This window comes from Chiloscyllium plagiosum, chromosome 21, assembly GCF_004010195.1.
Source record: "Chiloscyllium plagiosum isolate BGI_BamShark_2017 chromosome 21, ASM401019v2, whole genome shotgun sequence".
NCBI lineage: Eukaryota > Metazoa > Chordata > Chondrichthyes > Orectolobiformes > Hemiscylliidae > Chiloscyllium > Chiloscyllium plagiosum.
In genome coordinates, this window is record NC_057730.1 from 16,924,171 (window position 1) to 16,938,960 (window position 14,790).

The 14,790-nt window shown below is 39.0% G+C and overlaps 1 protein-coding gene across 2 annotated transcripts in view; it reads left to right on the plus strand.

Moving 5' to 3' along the window:
• Positions 1-14,790, plus strand: part of prkar1b (protein kinase, cAMP-dependent, regulatory, type I, beta) — a 201,174-nt gene that overhangs the window by 66,693 nt on the left and 119,691 nt on the right. For both annotated transcript variants that reach the window (XM_043711347.1, XM_043711348.1), the window contains exon 4: positions 1,769-1,860. In XM_043711347.1, the coding sequence (XP_043567282.1) occupies positions 1,769-1,860 (92 nt within the window). The remainder of the gene's footprint in view (positions 1-1,768; positions 1,861-14,790) is intronic.

Below are 14,790 nucleotides of genomic sequence, written 5' to 3' on the forward strand. Positions count from 1 at the left end.
AACCAATCTAATTACGTATGGAACTCAGTACCTTCCACTTGCCTTTAGATAAGATAAAAGTTGGGGTCAAGGCTATCTTCTTGATATATTTGAGGGGTGTTTGGCCTGGTCCATAACATTAGAGTTGAGAATTTTTTGTGCATGTATTTTGGAAGGATATTGATTTGAGTTTGGAGATCCATCATGAGCTATTGTATAATTTTGAAATAATTGTTTTCAATTATTTTGAGTCAAACCAGTAATGAGCATGGCTAAGATGAGAGATGGAAATTCTGTACCGTTGCATAGAAGATGTTGTTTATGGTGAAATTGATATTGAACAATATTGGACTGTGTTGCCCTGATGTGGAACAGTTCATGGCATGCTTTGAACATAAACCTGACCAGATTAAATAGTTGGTATGGAATCGTTTTTTAGTACTACACTATTATGAAGTAAATTAATTAATTTGTTATCACTGTTGTTGCTGTGTTCGGAGGGGACAAAGCAATGAACTTAATTTTCTGTAATTTTTCTTTTAAATCAAAAGGCTGTTTGAAATATACCTTTTTTTTCCTTCTCCTTCCAAAAGGTTGTGAATCTGTGGAATTTGCTACTCCAAAGTGTGGTGGATATTGGGACAGTGAATAAATTTAAGTAGGAGTTAGGTAGATATTTAGTTGACAATGGATTGAAGGGTTATAGGAAGAAGGCAGAAAAATGGGAATTAGGAGCATATCAATCATAGCGGAGCAGACTTGATGGGCAGAATGGCCTAATTCTTCTCCTATATCTTATCACGTGTCTTTAAATGTAGATCTGTCCTTAATTACGTTGCAATTTACTGTGAGTAATTGAAGGTGTTAACCGTTATGTGCCAGACTATTGTGTTATTCACCAGGCTGCTCCTTTTAATTTTATGTTGCATTATGTGACTAACTCTATGTACTGGATTATGTGGTGATAAGCATTCTATTTCTCGAAAACCTCAAATCTTCAAAGTTTGTGAGAAGATTTGTAGCTCGGGTGCTCGTTGCTGTGGTTCTGTTCGCCGAGCTGGAAGTTTTTGTTGCAAACGTTTCGTCCCCTGTCTAGGTGACATCCTCAGTGCTTGGGAGCCTCCTGTGAAGCGCTTCTGTGGTGTTTCCTCCGGCATTTATAGTGGCCTGTCCCTGCCGCTTCCGGTTGTCAGTTTCAGCCGTCCGCTGTAGTGGTTGGTATATTGGGTCCAGGTCTATATGTTTGTTGATGGAGTTTGTGAATGAGTGCCATGCTTCTAGGAATTCCCTGGCTGTTCTTTGTTTCGCTTGCCCTATAATGGTAGTGTTGTCCCAGTCAAATTCATGTTGCTTGTCGTCTGCGTGTGTGTGTGTGAATTTGACTGGGACAACACTACCATTGTAGGGCAAGCGAAACAAAAACAGCCAGGGAACTCCGAGAAGCTTGGCACTCATCCACAAACTCCATCAACAAATGCATAGACCTGGACCCAATATACCGGACACTACAGCGGACGGCTGAAACTGACAACCGGAAGCGGCAGGGACAGGCCACTATAAGTGCCGGAGGAAACACCACAGAAGCGCTTCACCAAGAGGCTCCCAAGCACTGAGGATGTCACCTAGACAGGGGACGAAACGTTTGCAACAAAAACTTCCAGCTCGGCGAACAGAACCACAGCATCCTCAAATCTTGATCAACTGTATCTCAATTGGCTGAAAGTTTAATTCATGACTGTAGGATGACTGTGTCCAGCAGTAGACATCATTTTAATGTATTGTTTCATAGGTTATACCAAAGGACTACAAGACGATGACTGCACTTGCAAAAGCTATTTCTAAGAACGTTCTTTTTGCTCATCTTGATGATAATGAACGAAGGTAGGTCAATGAATGATATAGATGCAGTTATTGCTCATATTTACAATTTATTCCTTCGCTGTGTTTTAATTGCCTTTTTACTGTGCCATCCATCCTTGCATCCTGTTTTCAGGCAGAGGCAATGTTAACATTAATGTGGCCTTTTGGGTTCAGCTATTAATTTGAGCCAGATTGAATAAAGGTCAATGCATTATGGAATTATACAGTATAGAAGATCCCTTCAGCCAATTGAATCTGTATTGCCAAAAGTACACTACTACCTGAACCCTCGTCCCAATTTCCCCACAGTAGGGCTCATCCAAGTACTCTTTAAAAGTAATCATGTTATTGCAACATTTGTTGTTACCCTTCACTGAACTGTTCATATAGTACAGTGCATTCCTTCTGTGACATTTTTTATTCAGTTACCCAAATGGTGTGAATACATAAATGCCTACATGGTCAGAAAACACATTTCTTTTGGTGAAATGTTTAAGATCACGAAGTATGATTTTGATGTAGAAAATGTTGATTCGAGTATGAGTACAACCAAACTTATATAAATAAGATTGTAAAATTTCTTGTGTGTTTTCTTCTCCCTTTTTAAATCAACTTTCTGTCTGAAAGTATGTTTAGATAATACTATGCCAGCACAAAAAGGCTTTGTGCTCAGAAAAATAGTGACTGCAATGCCCAAAAATGTTCTGTGCACCTGCTGCTGATGTACAATAGATAGAATTTATAGTCAACCATGGATGTTCTAGCTTTATAATAGGATTCTGACAATGTGTTAGTGTAGTAATTGTTCACCAAATGCCATTTGTATTTATGAGATTTACTTAACCTTTCCGTCAGTTTTTAAAATTGAAAAATCCTGTTAAATATTTTGAGTGGACCTTTGTTTTCTGTTGGTGTCCAATTTGTGTACTTTTTATATTATATCATGGGGTGTGGGCATCACAGGCTAGCCCAGAGGGTAATTAGGAATTGCTGTGTTTCTGGAGTCACATGTTTCCTTCCCCAAAGGAAGTAGGTTGGTTTTTCTGACATTTGACAACAGTTTCATTTTCATCATTGGGCACTTAATTCCAGATTTTTAAAAAATTGAATCAAAATTTTACCATCCTCCATTATTTGGGTCTTTGGATTTGTAGTCTCGACTATTACATTTGCCATCACTTCCCTTGCATGCATAATCTTGTACGATTTGATTTCTATACTAGTTTGAAATCACTTGTGTCGGCTTTGCATCCGCTTTAACAAAACTCAATCTATATTATGTTTTCTTATTTAATTTTTAAAAGAAATGACTTCCGATATTGTCAAGACCAATCATATAGGTATCTCTGGAATCACTCTTGACTGGAAAATAGGCACCTTGTATTTTTTCATTTGAGTGGTGCCAGTGGACAAAATGTTTTGTAAAGCCATCATTTGCTGGCACTGCCTGTGGAAATGTTTGCTATTTGCACCATTTGTCTGAAAGCTGAAGTTGTGCATTTCATTTGATAGTTTACACAAATAAGCAATGCAGTTTCATGGAATTTGAACTGTTGAGAATTAATTTTGTGAATTCCTGAAAGGATTATAACATGTTCTACCTCAAGTGTTCAGTGTTACTTTGAGTTATTTCCTCCTCAATCCGGTATCAGGATTCTACAAGAACCACAATCAATGCATCATGATCTAGAAGCAGAAAAGATTGTTGCCATGTACTGATTCTAGTTTTCTGCGGTAGCTCAGGTTGTGCTTGCATAAAATGCATGTCCTGACTGGTGAGAAGTCTGCACTGATAACCTCCAATTAAAATTATATTTTGACCTTTTGCCATCTGATATGATGAAAGATTACACAAGCTAGCTTTCTGTTTCCCTGGAGTTTATGGAGATTTAAGTTGAAATTTGAATCATGGGACCCCTACAATATGGAGACAGGCCATTTGACCCATCGAATGCACATCGATCCATCCCACCCAGACACACCCCACTACCTGTAACCAAGCATTTCCCGTGATTAATCCACCTAGCCTGCACATCCCTAAACATGGACAATTTAGTGTGGCTAATCCACCTAACCTGCACATCTTTGGACTGAGGGAAGAAACCGGACCAAACCCACAGACATTGGAGACTGTGCAAACTCTACACAGACAGTCACCCAAGGGTGGGAATGAACCTTGATCCCTGCCACTGTGAGGCAGCAGTCCTTGCCACTAAGCCACCATGCCACCCATTTGATTGAAATCTTTTAAGATATTAAGGGAAACAAGATAGATAGAGAGAGAAAATCTGTTTCTGCTGCTTTTGTTTGGGTGCATGGGCCATGAAATATAGCCTTGCAGCTGAGAAGGAACTTTGCTTGAGAAATTTGAACTAAGGATTGTAGCCTGGAAATTACAGCCAGATCTTTCAGGAATGAAATTAGGAAATACTGTTCTGCTTCCACAGCGAAGTAGAATTTTTGAACTCTCTTCCAAAAATGGAGGTTAATGCTTAAAAATTGCTAATTCTAAAAATTGACATTTGAATTGTTAGACTACATAAAAAAAGGGTCATGGGGACAATGATGGTGGGAACAGGCTATTATTGTTCCTGTGTTGAACTATCTCTTTTTCATGGTCTTACTGGCTGTGAAGGAAACATACTTAAAACAGTGGGAGCGTAGCAGTGGTACAAATGACTAATTCCTCGGATGGTGGGACTGTCAAGTGAAGAAGCTGGCTCTCTATTCTCTAGAGTTTACATCAATGAAAAGAGAGATTGTAGAAGGTTAATAGTTCTTGGTGGGATACACAGGGTAGAGGTGCTAAAAGGATGTTTCTGCTCGTTGTGACCATATTCAAATCAGGCAAGGCAATCTCAAGGTAAGGGGCAAGCCATTTAAGGCAATAATTAGGAGGAATTTCTTCACCGATCGGGTAGTAAATATTTTGGAATCAGGGATCTGCAGAAACCAAGTTATTTAAGTAGATTCAAGGTGGAGACCAATAGATTTCTTATTACTGACATTAAAGGACATGTGGGTTGTGCAGGAAAATAGTGTTGAGGTAGCTGATCAATTATGATCGACTGTTGGCATGTGTTAAAGGTTGAATGACCTGCTACTTGTTGAGATGTTCATGCCTTTATTGTTTTTGATTTGTAGCTGTGAATTGTGAGAGCGGAAAGGTGAAAGTGACCTTTGGAGTATGACCAGCAGCTTCTTTTAAAAATAAAAGGAGAACAAACCAGCTGATTTTGTTTAGGAGGCAGGCCTGGAGGTTAATTACTAGTTGATTCTTGTTCAAAGTACTGTGTTGATCTTTTAACTCCAGAGAAGCATTATGCTCTAACAGATGGCAGATATTTAAACATTAACAGGGGCTTTGCAGGAAGTTTTGGAGCTGGTAATTCTATCAAAATATGTTTGGAAAAAATAAAAAGAGAAATCAAAGTTTGAATGGTTTTAAACTGTTTTTTGTCAGAAGGAGTGTTGCTGCCTAAGCTACAGGACAGACGTTTGATTGCCCCCTAATTATTGCATGTTTGGAGAAAAGAAACTCAATATAAGAATTAAATTAATATTCCGTGGAATCTACTGGAAGCTATTTGCTGTGATTGGTGTCTTCAGAAATCAGACAACATACAGTCCCAGGTGCTTGCAGTATTACAAGTCGTGGAGATTGCTTAAGTGAGCTGGCCAGTTCCATCTCTCATTTTTCTTTTGATTTATCTCCTAACTTTATCGGTTTGTCTCAGTCTCTGTGCGAGTGCGGGCTAGAAATGAAAAAAAATTGGGTTGAAACCAAAGACATGAATCAATTTACCTGTTTAATTTTGTTGTGCTAAAGCTAGCATTATTAATAAATAGTTAATTATTTTGTTTAAGGTATAAACATGATATTGGTAATCAAAGTCAGGTTAAGAACGATTGAAGCAATTTTGAGGGTCATTGACTATTTACTTTTAATTTGTGCTGTGAATACAGGGTTAGTGAAACTGTTTTTGACTGCCTGTTTCCGTGCTCCTTTTGAACAATTGTTTGTTAGGGAACCAATTATTGCTTGGTGTTTTTAAAGAGTTAATTGCCCTTTTTTTGAGTAACTTTTAGTTAGCAAATAAGATGAACACTGAAAAGTTTAAATAAAGTGGAGCTGACAACTTTGGAGAAGATACTGATCAATGACTGACCTGCAGTAGATCATTTGTAGCAAGTTTGAAATGGCAGAGAGTATCAACAGCTTCAGGAGCAACCAAAAATTGTAGTACTGTGTTGTATGTAAATGTTGTTTCTGAGACCATATATCAACCAGTGAGTAGGAGGTTGACTTCGACATGGGCAATATTTCCAGAATTGAAATCCACCCTCTCCCATTGATTTGTCACCTATCCATTTAGACTTTTGCATGAAATGGACAGTGGGGTTTATTGGCAAAAGACTACAGTTTTTTCTCTTGACTGTAAAATAGCTTTTCTCCCACACTGATGACTTCTTGCCATCTTCTAACTAACTGAGTTTATCTCTTTGAATTCCCAAGTCTTTGGGAGAGATTTTCACTGTTATAGATGAATTTAGTCTAAATGTCTCCTGAGCACTGGAGAGAGTGACCTAGAACATCAGCTCAGTTGAATTTGTATCTGTCTTGAGCCAGTTCTATCTATGCAAGATACCCAAAACCAGCTTACTGGCTTTACTTGAAAGTGTGTGCAACAGATATTGTGGTAGAGGAATGCATCAATATTTTTAAATTGTAGGAAGCAATGCCATCTATTAATATTATTTGTTACTGTATTTTACAGTAAAAAACAATCATGAAAACTGACAAAAGGAATGGAAGTATATTCAAATATCTGAATTTGATACTACAAGGACAGTGACTGCATTTGTAAGATGCTTTGTTTTGATTTTACAGAGTGTCTGAACATAAAATATTGCAACTACAAAGCAACTACTGATCATGAATTGTTGCAATGTAGTATATAGAACCTCATTCCAACAATGTGATATTATCTTTAATCAAACTTGAAATTTATCTTTCATCATAGCAGGTGCAGAGCATTGAATATATCACCTGTGGTTTACTGGTTTTTGATAGCACCGAATATTGTTCAGAGTGCAATTAATTACAATAGTTGAAACTTTATTGCTGGAACAGCACAGCAGGTCAGGCAGCATCCAGGGAACAGGAGATTCGACGTTTCGGGCACAGGCCCTTCTTCAGGAATGAGCAGAGAGTGTTCAGCAGGAGAAGATAAAAGGTAGGGAGGAGGGACTTGGAGGAGGGGCGTTGGAAATGTGATAGGTGGAAAGAGGTCAAGGTGAGGGTGATAGGTCGGAGTAGGATGGAGGCGGAGAGGTCAACAAGAAGACTGCAGGTCAGGAAGGCGGAGCCGGGCTGGAGGGATTCGGCTGAGACAAGGGGAGGGGGGATGAAGAAACTGGTGAAGTCCAAGTTCATCCCCTGTGGTTGGAGGGTTCCCAGTCGGAAGATAAGACGCTCCTCCTCCGACCGTCGCGTTGTTGTGGTTTGGCGGTGGATGAGTCCAATGACCTGCATATCCTCGGTGGAGTGGGAGGGGGAGTGGAAATGCTGTGCTACAGGGTGATTGGGTTGGCCCAGAGGTGCTCTCTGAATCGCTCCGCAACTCCCCCTCCCACTCCACCGAGGATATGCAGGTCATTGGACTCATCCACCGCCAAACCACAACAACCCGACGGTCGGAGGAGGAGCGACTTATCTTCCGACTGGGAACCCTCCAACCACAGGCAATGAACTTGGACTTCACCAGTTTCTTCATCCCCCCTCCCCCCAACTTGTCTCAGCCGAATCCCTCCAGCCCGGCAACGCCTTCCTGACCTGCAGTCTTCTTCTTGACCTCCCCGCCTCCATCCTACTCCGACCTATCACCCTCACCTTGACCTCTTTCCACCTATCACATTTCCAACGCCCCTCCTCCAAGTCCCTCCTCCCTACCTTTTATCTTCTCCTGCTGAACACTCTCTGCTCATTCCTGAAGAAGGACCTGTGCCCGAAACGTCGAATCTCCTGTTCCCTGGATGCTGCCTGACCTGCTGTGCTGTTCCAGCAATAAAGTTTCAACTTTGATCTCCAGCATCTGCAGACCTCACTTTCTCCAATTAATTACAATAATCTAACTCAGGAAAATCAACGAAGAGGGCATGAAAGACATGGATTTTACAGCGCTGTTCATGGCCTCCGGGTGTCACAAAGTGCTTTACAACATGTGAACCAAAAGAAAGACTTGCATTATATTATACTTTCCACAACCATTGGATGTCTTAAAGCACTTTTGCATCCAATGAAATACTTTTTCAAGTGTTGTCATGTTGTAATGCATTAAACAGGGTGGCCAGTTGTGAATGTCAAGTTTCCACAAAGAGTTATGTGATTATGATCAGTTTTTTTTCACACTGTTGATAAAGAAAGAAGTGCAAGCTTAGTCCCAGTGATAAATGTCTTGTTCTTCTTGGAAATCAGGCCATAGTTTTTATGTCAGTTTAATGGGGTGAATGAAATCACTGTTTCATGTGTCATTTGGAAGACCTCTCTTTCCATATTGCATTTCTGCTTCGGTCATCAGCATTTAGCTTTTTCTGCCCAAATCCTGGATTGGGACTGGAATCTGTATTGTTCTAACTGAAGCATAAGAGTGTTATTTAATGAATCTGAGTTTTGAAGATGCCATGTTGCTAAATCAGTGTTTAAATTCTGGTTGAAGTTGCAAAAGCTATTTTTAATGATCAGGGTTCATGTTGGCAACCACCATAAACTGAAAGGAGTAGGAGAGATGACAAAATCGGGAAATGATGATTAGATTGCATTAAGTTTTGATTTTAAAAGCTTTCAGATGAGAGAAAGAATTAACATTGAAAAGGGCAAAACATTTATTTTCATGACGAGGTAACATCATCAGTGAGCATATCTGGTGAAGCACTGGTGGTATGTCCCACCACTCTATTTATAGGTCTTGGTTTCTTAAGGTGGGTGATGTTGTTTCTGGTTCTTTTTTTCAAGGGGAGGTAGATGAGATCTAAATCCATGTGTTTATTGATGGAATTCTGGTTAGAGTGTCATACCTCTAAGAATTCTCGTGCGTGCCTTTGTTTTGCCTATCCTAGGATGTGTGCTGTTCTTTAGAGTAGGTTACATTTCATTAGATTTAGATTAGATTACATTATTAGATTACATTACAGCGTGGAAACAGGCCCTTTGGCCCACCAAGTCCACACCGACCCGCCGAAGCGCAACCCACCCATACCCCAACATTTACCCCTTACCGAACACTACGGACAATTTAGCATGGCCAATTCACCTGACCTGCACGTCTTTGGACGGTGGGAGGAAACCGGAGCACCCAGAGGAAACCCAAGCAGACACGGGGAGAACGTGCAAACTCCACACAGTCAGTCGCCTGAGGCGAGAATTGAACCCGGGTCTCAGGCGCTGTGAGGCAGCAGTGCTTACCACTGTGCTGCCCACAGTGTCTGTATGTATATATAGAGACTTCCGGACCCCTTGGCATCATGGTAGCCCACAAACCGACCAACACACTTCACTTGAACAGCGACTAATGAACCTAAAGGATCCATTAGAAACTACCAGCAAAACTAACATCATCTACAAGATACCATGCAAGAACTGTTTTAAAAAAAAAACATCGAACAAACTAGCAGGAAACTTGCCACCAGGATACATAAACACCAACTGGCCACCAAAAGACACAAGCCACTATCACTCGTTCTATACATACCGACAAACAAAGACACACACCAGAGTTCTTAGAGGCGTGGCACTGTAACCAGCACTCCATCAAGAAACACATCGATTTAGATCCTATCTCCTCTTGAAAAAAAAGAACCAGAAATGACATCACCCACTTTAAGAAACCAAGATCTATAAATAGAGAGGCGGAACAGACCACCAGTGCTTCACCAGAGACACTCACTGCTGATGTTACCTTGTATGGTGACGAAACGTCTGAAAACAAACCTTCAAACTCTGAGCTAACTTACATACTTACCATCCACCTGAGCTACAAATCTTCTCAAAACTCACTAGGGCAAAATATTTTCTAGCTTGATTTCTAAGGAAAAATGCATTTAGAGCGATTAATGTGAAGAGTTGATTTCTATTTTGAGAATGTACAAGACAAAGGAAGAGCATGTAGGATAATCTTTTAAAGTTTAGGTGGCAAGCTAATAGAAATTCAGAGAATCTGTGACCGTGATAGTATTGATTAAATAAAAAGATAAGGCAGATGTACATAAAAGGCTCGAGGTGAGAAGTATTTTTTGATACCTTTGTAACCCTACAAGCCAGCCATTTTGCTATTCCACATCTTCAAGAGCCATTGTTGATATTCTCTACATATGAAAGTTCAAGTCAAGTATTATAGACAATTCTGCCAGTTCATCCATCATAACAATTTCATCATTGTTTATTTTGAATGGCTCCATTTGCTGTTTAATCTTTTTTTACTCCAAAACTCTAAAGTTCTCTGAATTAATGAGAACTTTTCCAATGTTGTGGCTTTCCTTTCCTGTTGTATCAAGGAAGTTCGAAACTGAGGTGTGCATATTTCAGAAATTGTCCTGACATTTTTCTATGCTTTCCTATATTGAAATACTATGTAGTAAATTTGGTTTCTCCATATGCCAACTGTAAGTGTTTAATTTTTTTGGTCTGATTCCTTTTCGGAATGCAAACTCAGATGGGAATGTTGCACAAAAGTTTTAGGAGATGCTTACATATAATCACATGGAGTGCCTGTGTCTACAGTTGATATGACCTTTCAAATGCTTTCATTATGCTCATTTTACTTGGGAATGCTACTTACAGAACCAGTTAGATTAGGCCTAAAGAAGAGAATTATGTCTTCCATAGTAACTCCTGCTTAACTGAAGTCGGGTTTGCATTTCTGTCCATGTCTGGAAAATTTTTCTTTTGTTCCTTGTACATTTATTTTAGCTTTACATTTTTATGTTTCTTAGAATAGACGACAAAATTTGTGGTGAGTTACTTGTCACATGAAGAGGCAATTCATGAACAATGTGTGCATTTTTCAACTTTCTGTTCAGTCGCACAGGACCAGTGTCTCATTGGAGAACTTTTTTACTTTGGGGTGTGTAATGTTATTTTCTTCTTGATATTAATATAATGATGGGATTTTGGTTATTTCTCAACTTCGAAGTACATTACCGATCTGCAAATTTGCTTTAATTGCTAATTTTGCTTCATTTTAAGTTGACCAACAAGATTATAGGTCTTTTCATGTACTGTATTTTGATCACAAACCACCCAAAAGCCTATCATGTCCGTAAGTTAATCTGTTCCTTTCAATATTGTGGGCATTTGATGTTCATGGAGATTTGTGGTTTGGCACCAAGTAAAAGCAAATTTAAATATATAACGTGCACTGTTTATTCTAGGATTTCTTTTATCTATTTGATTTCAGTTTACTTCTTTTGTGGCTCCTTGGAAAAAAAACGTAACCTTCAATTAAATTCTGGTTTTATAAGCAGCAAAAGAATTTTTTCTGGAAATCTCTTTTAACTATTGCATTACTGTATCTTTACAAAATGTTTCACAGAGATGAGGTTTCAAAAAGGGTATGACATAATTAAATATTTATTTTAAATGCTAAGCCCTCTATAACTATGACTCTGTGACACTTTTGTGAAAAATGGCATTTACATTTCATGATGGCTATTTTTATTCCGATGAAGAAGAACAGCATCCAAAAATTGGCTTGATTTTTTAAAAAAATGAATTATGTTTCAACTGCAATGGAAACAGGAAGAATTAATGAGTGTTTGAAATACTCGTTTTTAGAAGCATCCGATTCACTGAACCTTAAAATGACATTGAATTTGTTGATACAACTTCCCTAATGGGGATTCATTCTCGCCTGGTTTGGTTGATGGAGATAAATGACAGAATCGTCATGAGCTTTTTTTTTTGAATTCAGCTTTGTATGTTATCACAGTTAAAACAGTTAATGATAAAAGTTCATATTTTAATACCATTGGAATGTTTTACGCTTGTAAACATGGATGATGGCAGATTCTTTTAGTTGTTTTACCATCAACTTTGATTGGAAAGGTGGGTAATTTGGTGCTATCTTGGAATTGGATCTGCAAATTAAACCAATGTTTCAGCTCCTCTTGTGTCATTAAGTAGTCAGGAGCAAGGTAGGATTTAGGAACAGAAGTTAGCCATTTGACTCTTCAGTCATGCACTGAGTTTTGATGAGATCATGGCTGATCTTGAGACTGCAGTCTGTTTTCTACTTTCCTGTTGCTCCCATAACCTTTGTCTAGCAAATCAAGAAACCAGAAGTGAAGGCAGATACAACTGCGAAGAAAAGTGGGAAGTTAGTGGAGTGGGATAGCACAGAAGGATAAAAAGGTATGGATTGAGAGGAAATTGTTACTTGGGATGTCAAAGCCAGCAGTCACATTATTTTAAATATGTGAAGGTATAAAATGGTGAGGGGAATGTGTCGTTACAATCCGGTGCAACTGGAGAATGAGGTCTTGTTAACTTACTGTTACCATGAAGATAAGTATTATGATGCTCGAATATCAGTTTTGGCATGAATTTGTGAGAAGTAGGTCAAGGTTGACCGATTTTATTGAATTCTTTGAGGTTATTAAAATGTAGTTTATGGAGTCATCTATGGATTTTTTTCAGTCGAGCTTCCAAAAGACATTAGATATTTTTTCTACAAGATAGAGTTTTAGCCTAAGTGCTTGGGATTGGTGTTAGTCTGGTGACTTGAGTTTGTTGTTGACTCAAAGGAGGGAGACAGAGAAAGCCGTGATGATGTGACATTTAAAATGTTGATCTTCCAGAGCTTATGGTTGTACTTATTTTGGACTTTGTATATTCCCATGTATATCATAACGATGTGGCTGTAGAACAATGCACTTCCCTCATTGTTGGTCTGCTTCTTCTTTAAAGGTATATCTGTGAGTTGTTTCCATGATATTATCTCATTAATGAAGCCACATGCTGTTGACTATTTTCAAATATTTAATAAGAATTCCACAAACGCAAACAGATGTCTCTTTCTGCTTCCACTACCATATTCCTTTTTTCCTTGTGAGATTTTTTTTTAAACCCAAGCTTTCATATGTCTGCCAGGCTAACAGCTGGGTCAATCACTGGCCTTGAAAAATAGATGCAACAGTTGCTACATTTTCCAATAACAAAGATGGCCTTTGAGGGATGGAGAGCAGCTGCAAGATTTGACACATCGTGCACTGTCAGCTGCAGGATGCGAAACTTCTGACTCTGTTGTGAAGCATGAATTTAAGTGGCAGTAATAAGAATAAAGTATAGTAAATATTGGTTGGCCTTGATGTCATATTGTTTTGTGTATAAACATGTATTTGATTTCCTCCCTTCCGAAAAATTATTTGTGCTTTAGTTGCTGTAAGCTTTGGCACCATATTAAAATATGAATTTTCCAAGACATTATTTATAGAATGCACATATACAAACAAAGTGGCTGTTGGAGTAAGTAGATGTGTTTTTTATGCGCATGAATGAATTATTGCTCAAAAGCCAATATTTTCATTATTACTGGATTTTTTGTTAGTTCAAGTATTCGGGCAGTGGATGTTGCTTCAGAATGAGAAGGCTATTCAATGTTGAGAGACTGGTTAAATTGGGATAGTGTCTGCACATTAGAAGAATGAGACACAATTGAATTGAAACAAAAGTTCTGTGGGACCTTGACTGTGCACAGAGTGTTTCTCTGGGTGGGGAATCTTGAACATGGGGGTTCAGAATAAACTGTCATACTTTCTCACAGGATGTTTCTAACATGCAAACATTTGACCTATCTACAGGTTAAAGCATCTGAGAGCTTGTGATAATACACCATATCAATCTTTGTTTTTAATTAACATATAAAAAACAACCAATTATTTGTTGTTAATAATTACATTCTTATTAAACATGCAATCGAGTGAGTTTCCAGTCAAACATGGTCAATATACTTAATGTTCTTAATGATATTAGCTATTGTGCAAATTTAAGGCTGATAGTTTTATTTTATTGATGCAAAATGTTCATGTTATGTAATTGTGATGCGTTTGAAGTTTCTTTTAGTGCAAGGCAGCAGTAGTGAAACCTAACACCATAATGGTGAGTCAATTGAATCCACAATTTTTGAGGGCAGTTTAGTCCCTTACTTTGTTAAACTATTGGGGCCTGAAATCTAAGTACTGTAAGACTTGTTTTGATATTATTCACTATATAACCTAACCTGTATTTGGTGCTATTTTGATCCGACCTTCCCCACATTCTGATTTGCGACTGCTCCCAGTGCCCTGCCTTCTGAATTGCAGCTTCGATCCTTGTTGACTGTTATCCAACAGCAGTCCACCAAACTAGGATCCACCACAACACACCAGAGCAACTCCTCCCACTCCCTGGCTGGCAGTGCACCTGCCATTACCGAGATTGACAGCCTTCCTCCGACAATGAGGTGGTGGAAGCCTACAACAACCCATGACCTACAGTCGATGGAATAATGTAGAGAGTCAGTGAACCCCACTGTATTGGCGCAGGCATCAGCTGAGAGTCATGATGTGCAGCAGGAACCCTACAGCCCTGACTGCCATGCCAGTGAATGTGAAAAATTAACATAGAATGTCAGTTGTGGCTGGGTTATTGTCCAAAAGGAGGCAATGGAAGGCCAGTGCTCTACAGGCAGCCAAGAAGAGCAGCCTCACTGAATGGTGGCCTCACTGAAACCCATAGGCAGTCTGAGAAAGTTGTTTTGACACCTCAACATGACATCACAGGCAACAGCCATAACATGGTCAGTAATGAACCAGGCCCAAAGAGCAAACTCTCCACCCCCCAAAAAAACCCCAGGCAACAGTATCTTGGCTTCCACGTTTGGAGGATACATGATGACAGTTAAGTAAATAGCATGT